Source organism: Schistocerca americana, chromosome 8, assembly GCF_021461395.2.
Source record: "Schistocerca americana isolate TAMUIC-IGC-003095 chromosome 8, iqSchAmer2.1, whole genome shotgun sequence".
Classification (NCBI taxonomy): Eukaryota; Metazoa; Arthropoda; class Insecta; order Orthoptera; family Acrididae; genus Schistocerca; species Schistocerca americana.
Genome location: NC_060126.1, coordinates 238,506,123 through 238,522,278, shown reverse-complemented (window position 1 = coordinate 238,522,278; position 16,156 = coordinate 238,506,123). Strand labels below are relative to the sequence as shown.

General features: G+C 42.8%; 1 protein-coding gene across 1 annotated transcript in view; it reads left to right on the top strand.

The window, feature by feature from the left end:
• LOC124545712 (cytochrome P450 6k1-like) overlaps positions 1-15,841 on the top strand; it is a 53,832-nt gene extending 37,991 nt beyond the window's left edge. Inside the window, exons 5-7 of the mRNA XM_047124657.1 lie at positions 1,094-1,315; positions 12,253-12,504; positions 15,675-15,841. Of these exons, the coding sequence (XP_046980613.1) occupies positions 1,094-1,315; positions 12,253-12,504; positions 15,675-15,841 (641 nt within the window). The remainder of the gene's footprint in view (positions 1-1,093; positions 1,316-12,252; positions 12,505-15,674) is intronic.
• The last annotated feature ends 315 nt before the right edge of the window (positions 15,842-16,156 follow it).

Sequence of the window (16,156 nt, the reverse complement as noted above, 5' to 3'; positions counted from 1 at the left end):
TTTGTTAAACCTTCTACTAAGGGAGGAGACAAGAAAGACTTAAATAATTATCGTCCAGTTTCATTACTGACGTCTTTTCTAAAATATTCGAAAAGGTGATGTATTCAAGAGCTGTCTTTCATATAAGTAGAAACAATTTACTTAACACAGCACAGTTTGGGTGCCAGAAGGGCTGCTCGATTGAGAATGCTATTTATGTACATTCACACACTTTAAATAATAAAATATCGCAAGCTGGTATTTTTTAACTTCCCAAAGTGTTTGGTTGCATCTTGTATGGATCATGATACTATCTGAGATAATCTTATATTTTTTGGAACTGATGGCTTTACACACAATTAGTTAAATCATACTGAACAAACACAATACAAAAAGGTGTGCTGAACAGTTCAACAGTGTTTGAAGGAGAGGATATTTTAGTAACTGGAGAAATCATAGCAGTCCCCCCTAGTTTGAATTTTTGGACCACCCCTTTCCTTACATATGTGAATGACTTTCCATTTACGATTCATAAAGCAGAATTGGTACTTTTTTCAGGTGATACTAGTGTTATAATAAATCACTTTAGACAGAAAGTAACACAAGAAACTGGCGGTGATCTTTTTCACAGAATTATTAAATTGTTCACTGAAAATGAACTCACCCTAAATTTTGTAGTGAGTCAAATGGTGCCTATAGCTGGAGCATCGTATTCAGACACAATTAGCAACCTACGCAAAACACTGCAGCCTTCACCACGGGTCCCTTCTGCGTTCCATTCACTTTAATGAGGCAATGACTACGTCTTCAGAGTCTAACTACTTTTCAAGTAGCAACCGCATGACGGAAGAATGTGGCAGCGCTACTTCTTCCACATGATCGGTCTCCAGACACCAGAACAGCTACATCCTGACGGCAGCTAGTAATCACGAACAGTCTCTCAATCTCTCTGTCTTACTCATCGGGTATAGGTGTTATTACACATAGCTTTCAGTCCGACCCTCAATGCCGATGTCGTTTTCAATTTGTAAAGCTGCTTTTAAAGAAATTACAGTACCAAAAATTTCCTTGTTCTTTGGTTTACATCTCCTATGACAGCACTTCACATTTTCAGAAATGGATGACGAGACAATAGTTGGCAACATCGTCGCTTTCCTGATTGGTGGGCTTGACACGTCTGTTTCGACCATGACGTACGCTCTGTACCACCTTGCCGTCAACCAGCAAATACAAGACAGGGTCCGCCTGGACATCCGTGAGGCCATCTTTCGCCACGGCGGCGAGTTTACATATCAGGCATTGGGAGCCATGAACCAGCTAGACTGCGTTATCGACGGTGAGTCCCTTTTTCCTTTAGCTTTTTTTTTCTTTTTAATTCACCAGATTCTGAGGTACTACGTAGGTCCATGATACTTCGTCATGGAATGAGTCATTACATAGCTCACAGACAGCTGATAATAAAACATTTGGAAAGTTAAGGGAAACTATAAAAACGAAAATATACACGATTAGATTTATAATAACAGGTACTACACTGAAGAGCCAAAGAAACTGATACTGTGCCTAATATCGTTTAGGGCTCCAGCGAGAACGCAGAAGTGACGCAACACGACGTGACGTGGACTCGACTAATGTCTGAAGTAGTGCTGGAGGAAACTGACACCATCAATCCTGCAGGGCTGTCCGTAAACCATTAAGAGTACGAGGGAGTAGAGGTCTCTTCTGAACAGAACGTTGCAAGACATCCCAGATACGCTCAATAATGTTAATGTCTGGGGAGCTTGGTGGCCAGAAGAAGTCTTTAAACCCAGAAGTGTGTTCCTGGAGACACTCTGTGGCAATTCTGGACGTGCGCGGTGTCATACTGTCCTGCTCGAATTGCCCAAGTCCGTCGGAAAGCGCAATAGACATGAATGGATGCAGGTGATCCGACAGGATACTTCCGTACGTGATACCTGTCAGACTGTCACTCCAACTGCACATGCCCCACACTATTACGGAGCCTTCGCCAGCTTTAACAGTCCCCTGTTGACATACAGGGTCCATGGATTCATGAGGTTGTCTCCATAACCGTACACGCCCATCCACTCGATACAACTTGAAACGAGACTCGTCCGATCAGGAAACATGTTTCTAGTTATGAACAATCCAATGTCGATGTTGACAATCCCAGGCGAGGCGTACAGCTTTGTGACGTGCAGTCATCAAGGGTACACGAGTGGGCCTTCGGCGCCGAAAGCCCATATCGATAATGTTTCGCTGAATGGTCCGCACGTTGAGACGTGTTGATAGCCCAGCATTGAAATCTGCAGCAGTTTGAGGAAGAGTTGCACTTCTGTCACGCTGAACGATTCTCTTCAGTCGTCGTTGGTCCCATTGTTCAAAAAAATGGGTCAAATGGCTCTGAGCACTATGGGACTTAACATCTGAGGTCATCAGTCCCCTGTAACTTAGAACTACTTAAACCTAACTAACCTAAGAACATCACACACATCCATGCCCGAGGCAGGATTCGAACCTGCGACCGTAGCGGTCACGCGGTTCCAGACTGAAGCCCCTAGAACCGCACGGTCATACCGGCCAGCCGGTCCCGTTGTTGCACGACCTTTTTCCGGCCGCAGCGATGTCAGAGATCCAGAAAACCAGAAATACGGAATCGATCTGAAATCCCATGTCAATAGCACTCAACACTTCATGTGAATAAAGAGCTAGTTGTGTTTCACAGGAACGATGTTTTCTAAATCCGTGTTGACTGTGTGTCAATAGACCGTTTTCTTCGAGATAATGCATAATGTTCGAACACAATATATGTTCCAAAATCCTGCTGCATACCGACGTTAATGATACGGGCCCGTAATTTAGTGGATTGCTCCTACTGCGTTTCTTGAACATTGGTGTGACCTGTGCAGCTTTCCAGTCTTTGGGTACGGATCTTTCGTCGAGCGAACGGTTGCATATGATTGTTAAGTAAGGAGCTAATGCATCAGCATACTCCGAAAGGAACCTAATTGATACAGTCTGGACTAGAAGACTTGCTTTTATTAAGTGATAAGTTGACTCACTACTCCGAGGATATTTACTTATCGTTACTCATGTTGGCAGCTGTTCTCGATTGGAATTCTGGAATATTTACTTCGTCTTCTTTTGTGAGGGCATTTCACACTCATGAATTGGTCGTACGGGAAAATCCCCACTTCATCACTACCACGGAGACGCTGTGTCCCATCGCTCGTGCGTCGACTATATCACCTTCAAACTCACTTGAATCTTGATAACCTGCCACTGTAGCAGCAGTAACCGATCTAACAACTGTGCCAGGCATTTGTTTTGTTATATAGGCGTTGCCGACCGCAGCGCCGTATTCTGCCTGTTTACATATCTCTGAATTTCAATAAGAAAGCCCATGCCAGTTTCTTTTGCGCTTCGGTGTATAACTAATTTACAGGAAAGGCACAAACTACTTCAAGGAACTTCCGTGCAGAATAAAAGGAAATATGAAAATCTTGGATTTATCATTAACATTTTTCGGTTCCGTTCGATTACACTATTGGCGACAAAACACAATAAACATTACTTACCATAAACAAACTGTATTAGAGTCAGTAAAAGAAGATCCCTGACAGCTGCAGCAGATGTGGCGCTGCTGCTTCGCGCGCCTTCCTCAATCACTCACCTAAATGGACTTTGTATATGTTTCTACGGCTATGCTTCGGTATTGTCGCAGGTCTATTGTTGCGCGTGCAGCCGTTTGCGTTTCGCAATTGAAAGATGACAAGACCGCTGCCACCTGTCAAGAATATTCTTGCGCCGCCTGCTATCCAGAGCGACCAGAAATGGAATGACCGTATAAGACTGGCCATTAAAATTGCTACACCAAAAAGAAATGCAGATGATAAACGGGTATTCATTGGACAAATATATTATACTAGAACTGACATGTGATTACATTTTCACGCAATTTGGGTGCATAGATCCTGAGAAATCAGTACCCACAACAACCACCTCTGGCTGTAATAACGGCCTTGATACGCCTGGGCATTGAGTCACACAGAGCTTGGATGGCGTTTGCAGGTACAGCTGCCGATGCAGCTTCAACACGATACCACAGTTCATCAAGAGTAGTGACTGGCGTATTGTGACGAGCCAGTTGCTCGGCCACCATTGACCAGACGTTTCCAATTTGTGAGAGATCTGGAGAATGTACTGGCCAGGGCAGCAGCCGAACATTTTCTGAATCCAGAAAGGCCCGTACAGAACCTACAACATGCGGTCGTGCATTATCCTGCTGAAATGTAGGGTTTCGCAGGGATCGAATGAAGGGTAGAGCCACTGGTCGTAACACATCTGAAATGTAACGTCACTGTTCAAAGTGCCGTCAATGCGAGCAAGAGGTGACCGAGACGTGTATCCAATGGCACCCCATACCATCACACCAGGTGATACGCCAGTATGGCGTTGATGAATACACGCTTCCGAAGTGCGTTCACCGCAATGTCGCCAAACACAGATGCGACCATCATACTGCTGTAAACAGAACCTGTATTCATCCGAAAAAATGACGTTTTGCCATTCGTGCACCCAGGTTCGTCGTTGAGTACACCATCGCAGGCGCTCCTGTCTGTGATGCAGCGTCAAGGGTAACCGCAGCCATGGTCTCCGAGCTGATAGTCCATGCTGCTGGAAACGTCGTCGAGCTGTTCGTGCAGATGGTTGTTGTCTTGCAAACGTCCCCATCTGTTGACTCAGGGATCGAGACGTGGCTGCACGATCCGTTACAGCCATACAGATAAGATGCCTGTCGTCTCGACTGCTAGTGATACTAGGCCGTTGGGATCCAGCACGGCGTTCCGTATTGCCCTCCTGAACCCACCGATTCCATATTCTGCTAACAGTTACTGGATCTCGACCAACGCGAGCAGCAATGTCGCGATACGATAAACCACAGTCGTGATAGGCTACAATCCGATCTTTATCAAAGTCGGAAACGTGATGGTACGCGTTTCTCCTCCTTACACGAGTTATCACAACAACGTTTCACCAGGCAACGCCGGTCAACTGCTGTTTGTGTATGAGAAATCGGTTGGAAACTTTCCTCATGTCAGCACGTTGTAGGTGTCGCCACCGGAGCCAACCTTGTGTGAATGCTCTGAAAAGCTAATCATTTGCATATCGCAGCCTCTTCTTCCTGTCGGTTAAATTTCGCGTCTGTAGCACGTCATCTTCGTGGTGTAGCAATTTTAATGGCCATAAGTGTAGTATGAAAAGCAAATTCCAGGCTCAGATTCACTGCGAGAATCTTAAGGAAATTGAATTCATTCACGAAAGAAATGGCTTATAAAACATTCGTTCCATCTGTTCTTCAGTGCCGTAATTAGTTTAGGACGCTAGCATTACTCGCAGATAGAGGAGATCCAATGAATCACGGTGTGTTTCACCACGGGCCGGTTTAGTCGGCGGATGAGCATTACGTTGATGCTCAACGAACATAGTCGCTACAAGAGGGCATCATGCATCATGGAGATATTTACCGTTGAATTTTTTAATGCAGACGTTCCGAGGGGATTCGGGAAACGGGGTTGCTCCGACGTGTGTCTCGAGAAGTTACCACTAGTTGAAACTCAGAGAAATTGACTCATACTGAGTTTTACCGACAGTCATTCTTCCCAAGCGTCATTCATGAATGGATAAGAAAAGATGTGGTGATGGGGGAGGATAGTGGTACAACACGTGTCCTCCAACACTCCTCCGCACATCGTAAAGTGGCCTGCGCTGTATAGATGTAGAAGTAGATGTAGAAACCTGATAAAAATGAAACTTTCAAATTGGTTGCTGCCTGTCCTGTACAATAATTAAAGAGTATTAACCAAGTGCAAATTTTTTTTCCGTTTCGTTTTTACAGAGTGAATACGGCAGTACCTTATGAATGAGTCCATATTGTCATCCACAAATCGGTGAGGGATTTGTACAGCAATGGCAGAGTTACAATTCAGACATGCTTGGACAACAGTCTATGCGAAATTCGCGAACTGCCGCAGCAAATCGCTCGAACTACCATTTTTTGGGCTAAGAGTATAGTTTGTGAATGCACTGATTATCTACTATACTAGGGAACAAGTACACAATGTAAACAAGTTGCCGCGTTTCATTGTCAGAGATAGTGATTAGCCCCCTGCAACCGATAGTCTGTCATGCATGGATGACATTGGTAATATTCGTCGATAGAGAAAATTAGTTCTGATTGATTTAATTAGTTATAATTGATTTAATTAGGTAGCTCTTTAAGTGCCCAATTGATAGCTCCATGCGTGGTACGAATAAACTAATCTTGTCGGCTTCATAAATCTGTAATCGTATTTTCTGGGTTAACTTTATTTCACTCCGTGTCTTTGTTTTCCGGCACTAACGAGGACAGTGTGGGTGGCTTTGCTATGGTCTATCTCTGTCCCACTCCCACCTACTCCGCTTTACCTGCCAACTGTTGATAAGCCCTACACGTGGTTCCGGTAATCGACTTTCCAAAGTATTACTTAAAATCATTTCAACATATTTTCATCAAAATTGCTATACTAAATAAAACAGAGATCATTCATATACATTATGTAGCATAATCAGTTACGAAGCTAATTATAAAATTATTGTACATGTTTAGTGTACGAAGGATATTTGAAAATTAAGACCCATTTACTTGGACTGTGTATGAAAGCAAACGACAATGGCATCGAAAATCTTTGCTCCCTGCAGTTGTGATGTGCATTTTGTAATTCGGTTTTGTTTGAAAATGCTTCTACAGTTGCTTAAATTCGCCATGCGTTGTACTTAGTTTTAGAGGCTACAGCAGTGAGTGAATGAAAGGTAATACAATGATGTAGGAACTTTGAAAGCGGCCGTATAAATGTGCCTGATGAAGCGTGGAGTGGCGCTCAGTATGTCCAAAGGAATTAAATCGTACAAGTGATGAAATGGCTCTGAGCACTATGGGACTCAACTGCTGTAGTCATCAGTCCCCTAGAACTTAGAACTACTTAAACCTAACTAACCTACGGACATCACACACAGCCATGCCCGAGGCAGGATTCGAACCTGCGACCGTAGCAGTCGCACGGTTCCGGACTGCGCGGCTAGAACCGCGAGACCACCGCGGCCGGCCGTACAAGTGAATCAGAAACTGCGATCTGATCGACAGTTAACCGTTGACGCTCACACTAGTGAATTTCGTCGTGCCAGACGCACTCCGCTTAGACTGTTGTCACGGGATAGTTCTCCTCCACGACAGCATGCGCCCACACAGAGCTGCCTGTACCAAGAACAAAAAGCAGCATTTATGTTGAGGACTTTTCGACCATTGACGCTACAGTCCCGACCTCGCACCCAGTGGGTACCACTTCTTCCGTCATAATGACGAGAAAATCAAGACGGCCGTTATCAGTTGTGTCAATTTGTAGTGGGTTTTCCTCTATGCTGAGGGACTAAAGAAGCTAGCTGCACGTTAGGAATAGTGATTAGAATTTAACGGCGGTGAGCCGGATATGCGAAGAAGATTGATAGAAAACTGAAACAGCCAATTAAAACTGTTTCTAACGATTATTTTTAATGTCTGAACGGCTCTTACTTCTAGAATACATCTCACTGAGCTGTAGTGTTACATAATGGTGGAACTTATTAATATTTTAGAAAAACTCCACATCCGTGTAAAGTAGCGACAACGATCACAACGGACAAGACATCGACAACCAATAGTAGGCATCAGGCCGATATCCTGTAACACCGTATCTATCTTTGAAAATGGCCTCAATTCGGCGAGAAAAGATGAGTCCAGAAGTTTCTTTAAGAACGCCGTATAATGCTGAAGCGAATGTGATTAGGCCCCCTAGAGACACTAAATTGCGGAGATGTTGACTATTGCGTTACACCCGCTGTGACAAATAGTCCCAGGCTTCTTCTATAGGATTAAGGTCGGGTGATTTAGGGTGCCATCCGAGGAGCTATAGGATGCCTGACTCTTCGTCAAACCAGGAATGTATGCTTGCAGCTCTGTGAACATGTTGTTGTCGTAATGGAAAACGGGAGTGTTCACACCTTATTCGTGATGAAGAAGTAGAGGAGGGGTGTAATCTCCCCCGTCCTTCCTTCTTCCATCTACTGTTCACATTGATCAATGCACAGTCCAAGTAATTCATAAGCAAAGTCTTTGATGAAGGTTTGAGAAGATCGAAGATTACAATAAACTTTCAAGTTTCCTTAGCTTGTCATATTGAGATGGCTCTAGTTCTTCTTGTCTAGGGGTTGTAACGTTCTTTAAAAAAATATTATCAGTGCTAGATTTCGTTGAATGAATGTCTGAACTGTGAAATGGGTACTTAACTCGAATTATCGTGTAGCGTGTTGTAACTGCAAGTGGTGTGGTTACTCTGTGTTATTGTTAGCAAAAGTTTATACAAACTGATTGGGCAATGCAACTTCCATTACCAATAAAGAAATACAGTCACTGCAAAATACATTCAGCCCCTTAGGCACTGAATCCTCTGGCCCTGTGCAAAACTGATAACTTCGGTCCCTGTGTACACAACAATAAATTAAATTGTCTTACCTCTAAAGCAGCAACTGTGGAACGTAATGTATTCTGGTCTCTCACAAAAAAAGAAAAAAAATATGAGTGCTCGCTACAGGCTCAGCAGTGTGCAATGCTGGCCATTATACATGAAATGCATACGAAATTCTTTTGGATGATAAACAAGAACATTTAAGAAAATTTTTCTTTGAAAAATATATGACCTGGACAGGGAGGCGGTAATTATTGTAGTGAATTACTGACACTGATGTTTTTGTGCGAAATTATATTGCAAGTTAAGTTTGGTTTTCCAAAAATATTTGGCAGCTGAAGTTACATCGGTCAAAAAAATCATATTTATTAACTGATCCACAAACAATGACATTTTTACAGCAAGTACTCATATTATCTAACCTCATTAACCAGCATAAATGCAAATCATCAAATTACATATAGCTCTGTTAACAAATCTTTGAAGCATTACAAAAGTGAAATATCTAACTAGTTTACATAAATTCTGGGGTTACTCAACACTTTCAAATTATCAGCCAACTCACCTATACTAACGCGCTGGCAAAACGAAAATCGTAATTATTTAACATCTTTACCTTGCTCGCATGAAAACTTCTGCTTCCATGTTCTCGTAATACCTACATCAATCCAACACTTGGTGGCTTCACAGAGCACACCACAAAAACTGTCTACATCACCCTACACCTACGACTGTGTGCCAAGCGCTCTTTTACTCAAACACTACAATATCAGACCAGAAACAGTAACTTAGGATCTGCGGTCGTGCACAGTCAGCGATCCGCCTCATAAAGCCTATCAGAGGCATACATTGTTTATAATATCATACTTTCAGTTTAGTTTACATTAGTATTATTATCGTATTCCGGTGCCACATACAAGTGGGCCCAGTAGACTTCTTTCAGGGTCTGATTCTTGAAGCTGGATATCTAACACCAGGTCCTCACGGTTGGTTTAAACTAAATAGATTGGAAGATTGTTGTTGCAGAATTTTTTGCTTAAATATATTTTCCACTGATTTTCTCACATTATAGTGTGTCGTACGGTATTTTGATTTTTCACATTAACAAAGCCGAAATTACATCGTTCGCACCCATTATACAAAAATACGCCCGATCACATCAGAATCAAGCTTACCACTCTGACACTCTGTGGAAATAACAGTATTAGAAAGGGTTTACAATTTTCCTTACCAAATAAATTCTAATTTTAATTATCATTTCATAAATGATTCCACAAATAAACATAGTAAACAGTACGGCATTGAGTAAATAATAATAGAAACTTTAAGTGTTCAAATAATTCGTAATTTCAAATGTTTCTAAAAAAATATAATTTTAACTGTACATTCAGAACTAGTACTTATCGACTATAACATAGAAACTAAAATATTTTATAAAGTAATTCCTTTTCATAAATTTTAGCTTTAAATATAACACACTGGGTATAAAACTATATGAAAGTTTTCAGAAAAGCAACGGAGATATATTAAACTGTCCAAAATTCGAAAAATAATTCTGGTATCCACAAGTACTGTTGAGGAAATGTAATGGTAGAGCTTGATGTCCCGTTACAAGAGGCAACACTCAGTCACCGAGAATGTTGAAATAAACATTCTGGTTCATGTTCAAGCTACATGATGAGTGAGTCTGAGTCATGGTACGATTAACACCCCGCAAAACAGCATAGGGATTTTTACTATTAAAAACAGTCTTGATACATATAAATTGTGATCAAGACCGTTTTTAATAGTAAACATTTGTAACACATTGATCACTGCCACTCCCATAATGTATTCAAAAGCAATCATAGGGATTCCTCCATTCTGAACTATCAGAGGTAGTCAAATGAAAACCGAGCACCCGCGACAACGGGACCATGGAATGGATCCATTGCAAAGTAACCACAGCATTCGTTACGACGTTTCTCCCACTGGGGGACGAGACGATCAATTCCTGTTTGGTAGAACGCGGTCGGCCGCTGACAGATCCACAAATGCACCCACTCTTGCACTTTCTCGTCCGACTGAAATGAGCGTCATTTTTCAGGTCATCGAAGATGTGAAAATGACACTGTGAAGGATCCGGACTCTACGGAGGGTGCTCCAGTGTTTGCCAAACAAGTCGCTGAAGCGTAGCCTCAGTCTGCTTGGCAGGGTGGGGGCAGGCCTTATCGTGATACCGTCCGACAATATTCCGGCAGTCCCACGGCAAACGGCAAAGCTAGTACCGGGTAGATTCCACATCTCCCCCGTCAAAGATTTCCAAAGTTGTTCACACAGATTCCGATAAGGTGATGACGGTCTTCGACTGCAGAGGCCCTCTCCTCGCCTGTTCCTCGAGCGTGGAAAAACAATCAATGCGCAGCGCTATGAAAATAATTTGCAGAAACTGCGAAGGGCCATCAAGTCAAAATGCTGTTGGACGGAATCACCCTGTTACATCATAACGCTCGCCCTCACCCTTCCAATCGGTCGAAGACTATGCTTCAACGATTTGGTTGCGGAACACCGCAATATCCTCCGTGCACCCTCGATCCTTCACCGTGTGATTTTCATATCTTTGGCGACCTGAAGGAAAACATACATGGATGTCTGTTTCAGTCGAACGAGGAAGTGCGAGAGTCAGTGCGGTTGTGGATCCGTCAAAGGTCGACTGCGTTGCATGAAACAGGAACTGATCGTCTCCTGTCCCAGTGGGAGAAATGTCTTAACGCGTGGGACGATTTTTTTAAATGGAACCATTCCATGGTCCCACTGCTGCGGGTGTTGGGTTCAAATGGTTCAAATGGCTCTGAGCACTATGGGACTTAACTTCTGAGGTCATCAGTCTCCTAGAACTTAGAACTACTTAAACCTAACTAACCTAAGGACATCACACACATCCATGCCCGAGGCAGGATTCGAACCTGCGACCGAAGCGGTCGCACGGTTCCAGACTGTAGCGCCTAGAACCGCTCGGCCACACCGGCCGGCGCGGGTGTTGGGTTTTCATTTGACTGCCCCTTACATAACTTCCATATAATAAGTCCCAAACGCTCGATTGGGCCGCCTGTACACTCGACATCTTGAATCACTTGAAAAGAGGCGCCATCGCGATTCCTGGGACAACACTACAGACGATCAGTTTCTGTGTTGTCTGGCCCACTGAAAATCGACAGCTTTATTTGCTGCTACGCGCAATAGGCTTTTAGGACGTACCCAACTCCAAACGTCCAATGTTCGCTCCGAAACTGGTTGAGATGGACTTAGCCGTATTTCTCAGCAACAGTTCCCATCGTGTTTGAAATTACTACCATTCACAAGGTGTGACACTCGTCTCAGGTCTGTTACGCTTGAAATATTTCTACAACCATTGTTCCTAGGCCGTGTTACATGCCTACGAGTGGTTCACCAGTCCTTGTAGACACGTTGGACACTCGACATCTGTACTGAAGATAATTCGGCCTTTTTTTCATAGCGGGCCACGGGAAAACACAAACACGATAGCTCTTTTCTGGCAACCTGTCACGTTTCCACATCGTTGCACCTCAGTGGGGTGTGTGCATACAATCTCCTGGTGCGTAGAAACTTCATTGTCATTTATGGAGGGTCACACCATCTTCAATGCTCTTTTAAGAGGCGACTAATTTTTGCCCACTGAATTTGTTTTCGGTGTGTGAGAATGATGAGTGAATAAGTTCACCGCTTTGTGCAGAGACCATGCGGCTTTACCCTCCGATGAACTTCCTGGACCGCAAAACGACGCAGCCCTTCCGGATCCCGGGCACAGACATAGTGCTGCCCAAGGACACGGGCATCGTCGTCTCGGTGCTGGGCCTGCACCACGACCCCCGGTACTGGGAGCACCCAGAGCGCTTCTTGCCGGGGAGGTTCAGCGGCGAGGGCGGCAAGGCGAGACCCAGCCACACCTTCCTGCCCTTCGGGGACGGCCCGAGGCAGTGCCCTGGTGAGTGCGCTGCGCTGTGGCACTACAAATTCCGTATATAATTCTATAGTTAGCTACTTCATTTGGATCGCTCGTTCTATAAATCACAACTACGGTCTCTCGCTGTGGTGTGAAACGAATCAGTTTACTACAATAACACACTTTCTCCGTGGAAAGCACTATCTTTTACATTCATCTTAAGCTACCTTTAGGTTTGAACGCACTTATTTGTGCTTAACTATGTTCTCTCTCTCTCACACACCCACAAACACAAACATGTATGACGGTAGGATAAAGTAGTCAGGGCGGGAAAAGCGAGCATTACTTATTTTTGCCTTGAATAGTGTTGTCAAACTTGTTGTATTCTACACTATCACTGTTGTCAGTTTAGAGAGGAAGCTTATCCTATCACTTTTTAGTACAAACTTAACTGATTTTCAGTCGCCTTGTGTAAAGAAAATGATTTATATTATCCTTGTACCTCACCCATACGCAGAGCAATAATTTTTCATCGTATCATTTTTTGAGCGTCTTCTTTTGTTCCACAAAGTACTATAGTTCCTTGTTTCTTTCAGTTTGATAGTATATAGTGAACCACTAATGCTGACATGGTGTCCCATTGGAAAAAGTGGCTACAGTGTTTGCCCCAAGAAGATTTAGTTAGTTCCAGATAACAAACAAAATACTACAGATCAGCTTGAGTTCTAAACCCTTTTATATACCCGTCTACCTATCCCTTTCTGTCGATTCCGAATTAATAAATCTATGTCATTTCAAACCGTCCTTGGTCTTTTATATTTGGCCTAATAGAAAAATGCAATTGAAAACGGTCTGCTCCATTCACATGGCACTACTTCAGATACGGAGTATCAAGGTGCCTAGGAAATAAGCCTGTAAATCAAAACAATAAACATGGAATATTCTGGTGATAGCGCTGGCCACACTAACCTCTAGGTTGTGAAAAGTGGTCACTATCTAAGGCTTCAAAAATGCATATAATTCCTATACATGATTTCCTCTTTCACTCAAAATATTTCGTGTGTCGCCTTATAATATATGGATTCAAAATGTGTAGGAGGCAATCTTCTGTCAAAGGTTTCGTGAAAATTCAATTTCCCTTAGAATGGCCAGCTGAGCCGCATTCGCCCGTGTACATGAGGGGGGTGAGTGTGGGGGGGGGGGGGGAGGAGACAGAGACAGAGAGAGGGACGGAGAGAGAGGGAGAGAGAGAGAGAGAGAAAGAGAGAGAGAGAGAGAGAGAGAGAGAGACAGACAGAGGGACGGATGATGATGATCATTTCTCCCTATGTAGGTGGACTTCGACAAAATATGTTCAAACTCTGAGGAGAAAGCTGGTGATTTAAAGTTTGATGAGAAGATCCTGCAGCAACTAAAAACCCCTTTGTGTGAATGATTGTGACCCCAAATAGCATATCACATCCGTGTAAGACATTCAGCCACAAAAGCCTCTGACCGCTTAGTTAATGTTGTCATGTATCTAGTAAGAATAGAACTAGCTTCAGGCATAATCTGAAATTTTGTCTTCTTGATTGTTCCACCTATGTTAAGGAATACTTTTTCATGACTAAATAGCTTTGGAATGGATGGACAGTGTCTTGTAAAGAGCATCTAAGACGAATATCAACAAAAGTAAATCAAGGGTAGCAGTATGTAGTCGAATTACATCAGGCGTTGTTGATGCAGTTAGATTAGGAAATTGGGTACTAAACGCAGTTTTGCTGTTTGTGAGTTTTGCTGTTTATGCAGAAAAATAACTGATAATGTCAGAAGTAAAGAGGACATAAAAAGAGACTCACAACAGCAAGAAAAGCATTTCTGAAGAAAGTTGTTAATATTTATACATACTATAAATTAAAGTATCCCGCTGCGTTTTTCTGTCTTGTGTGTAATGGCTAATCTCAGGAACTACTGTAGGGTTTTTGCTGATAGACAGACAGTCTTACGGCTGTAGATGCTTGGCGCTACCAGTGCGAAGCCGTGGCAGGTCGTTAGTCGAATATTAATTTAAGTGTGTCGAAGTCTTTTTCTGAAGATATTTGCCTGGGTTGTAGCCTTGTACGGAAATAAAATGTCGGCTTTAGACAGTTCATACAAGAGATGCTTTTCTTGTAATTTTCAATAAGTGTATTATATCCTCTCTGCTTCTACAGTCATCAGTTATTTTACTGCCCAGATAGCAAAAATCATCTACTACTTAAGTTATCCAGTTTCCTAATTGAAATCCCTCAACAGAGCCTAATTTAGTTCAATTACATTTCGTTACAGTATTCCGATGAGTAGTTCTGTATGGATGCTAGCGGTTGCTTATGCAACCACACAGACGTGAAGATCAACTTTTATCAAAACTAGTCATATCACAAAATAAACGAAACATTTTAAGTATCACACGGTTGCTGACCCTCTCGCGATGATCGTGTTGCGAATTGCGAGAGTAGAAGCTTTTGAAATGTGGCGCTGCAGATGAATGCTGAAAACTAGGTGGGTAGGTCGGGTAACTAATGACGACGTACTGGGTCGAATTGGGGAAAGAAGGACATTTATGGCACAACTTGACTAAAAGAAGGATTAGATTGATATCACACATCTTGAGGCATGGAGGAATCGTCCATTTGGTAAGGGGCGGGAAGGGAGGGGGTAAAAATTATAGAAGGAGTCAAAGGCTCAAAGGCAGTAAGCAGGTTCAACGGAATGTAGATTGAAGTAGTTATTCGGAGATGGAGAGCCTTGGGCGGTGTAGACTAGAGATGCATCAAACCAGTCTGGGGCTTGAAGACCGCAACATCACCACATTCATAACATTATTAGGTAACTGATCAAAGATCTTTATGCCTGGGTGTCTCACTCTTCGGTGTACTAGAAAGAGAAACAAAGAAAAAACTATATAAAATGCGTCATACTGTTGTTAAAAATCCATTCCTCCAGAATGAGGGAGAAGAAGCGGTCACCTGGTTAAGGAGAACCAAACAGAAACTTCTTGTCAGTATTTTCTGAGTAAATATGGTTCTATAACATTATCCATTTTCTAATTATTTGTTGTAGAAGTGAAACAATGAGACTGAGATTGGATCGCTTTTATATGTGCTTTTGCAGATAAGCCTGCTTAATGGGTATCAAATGGATTCACATCAATACAGGCAACACTGTAATGACACGAAGTCTTTCTATTGCAGGACTGAGAATAGCACACACGCAAATGAAGATCGCCCTGGCGAACGTGCTGATCAACTTCCGCGTGAGCGTCACTGAGAAGACTCCAGCACCTCAGGCTGCAAACCGTCGGAAGCTGATACGGAAGTCAGAGGGATCGTTTGAGTTGGCCTTCGAGAAGATTTCCTAACGAGAGCGACGAGGTCGCCGAAATTGATCTGTTGTGAATTATGATCCATTACAGTCAGACAGGTACTACGCGAGTAACACTTTTTTATACGTTTACAGTATGATAGAATGTACTGACATTGACCAACAGTATTTAAATTGATTATCGAATTTGGCCATACTTATTGCTACTGAAAAACTGTAACGTACCAATTATCCTATATAATTATATATATTCGAAACGACTGTTGAATCATGTAAGAAATGTCGGAACAACATTGAATCTTCGCTGTAGCTTGCAAACAGAAATGTCATAGATGACTAGCATTTAGAACTG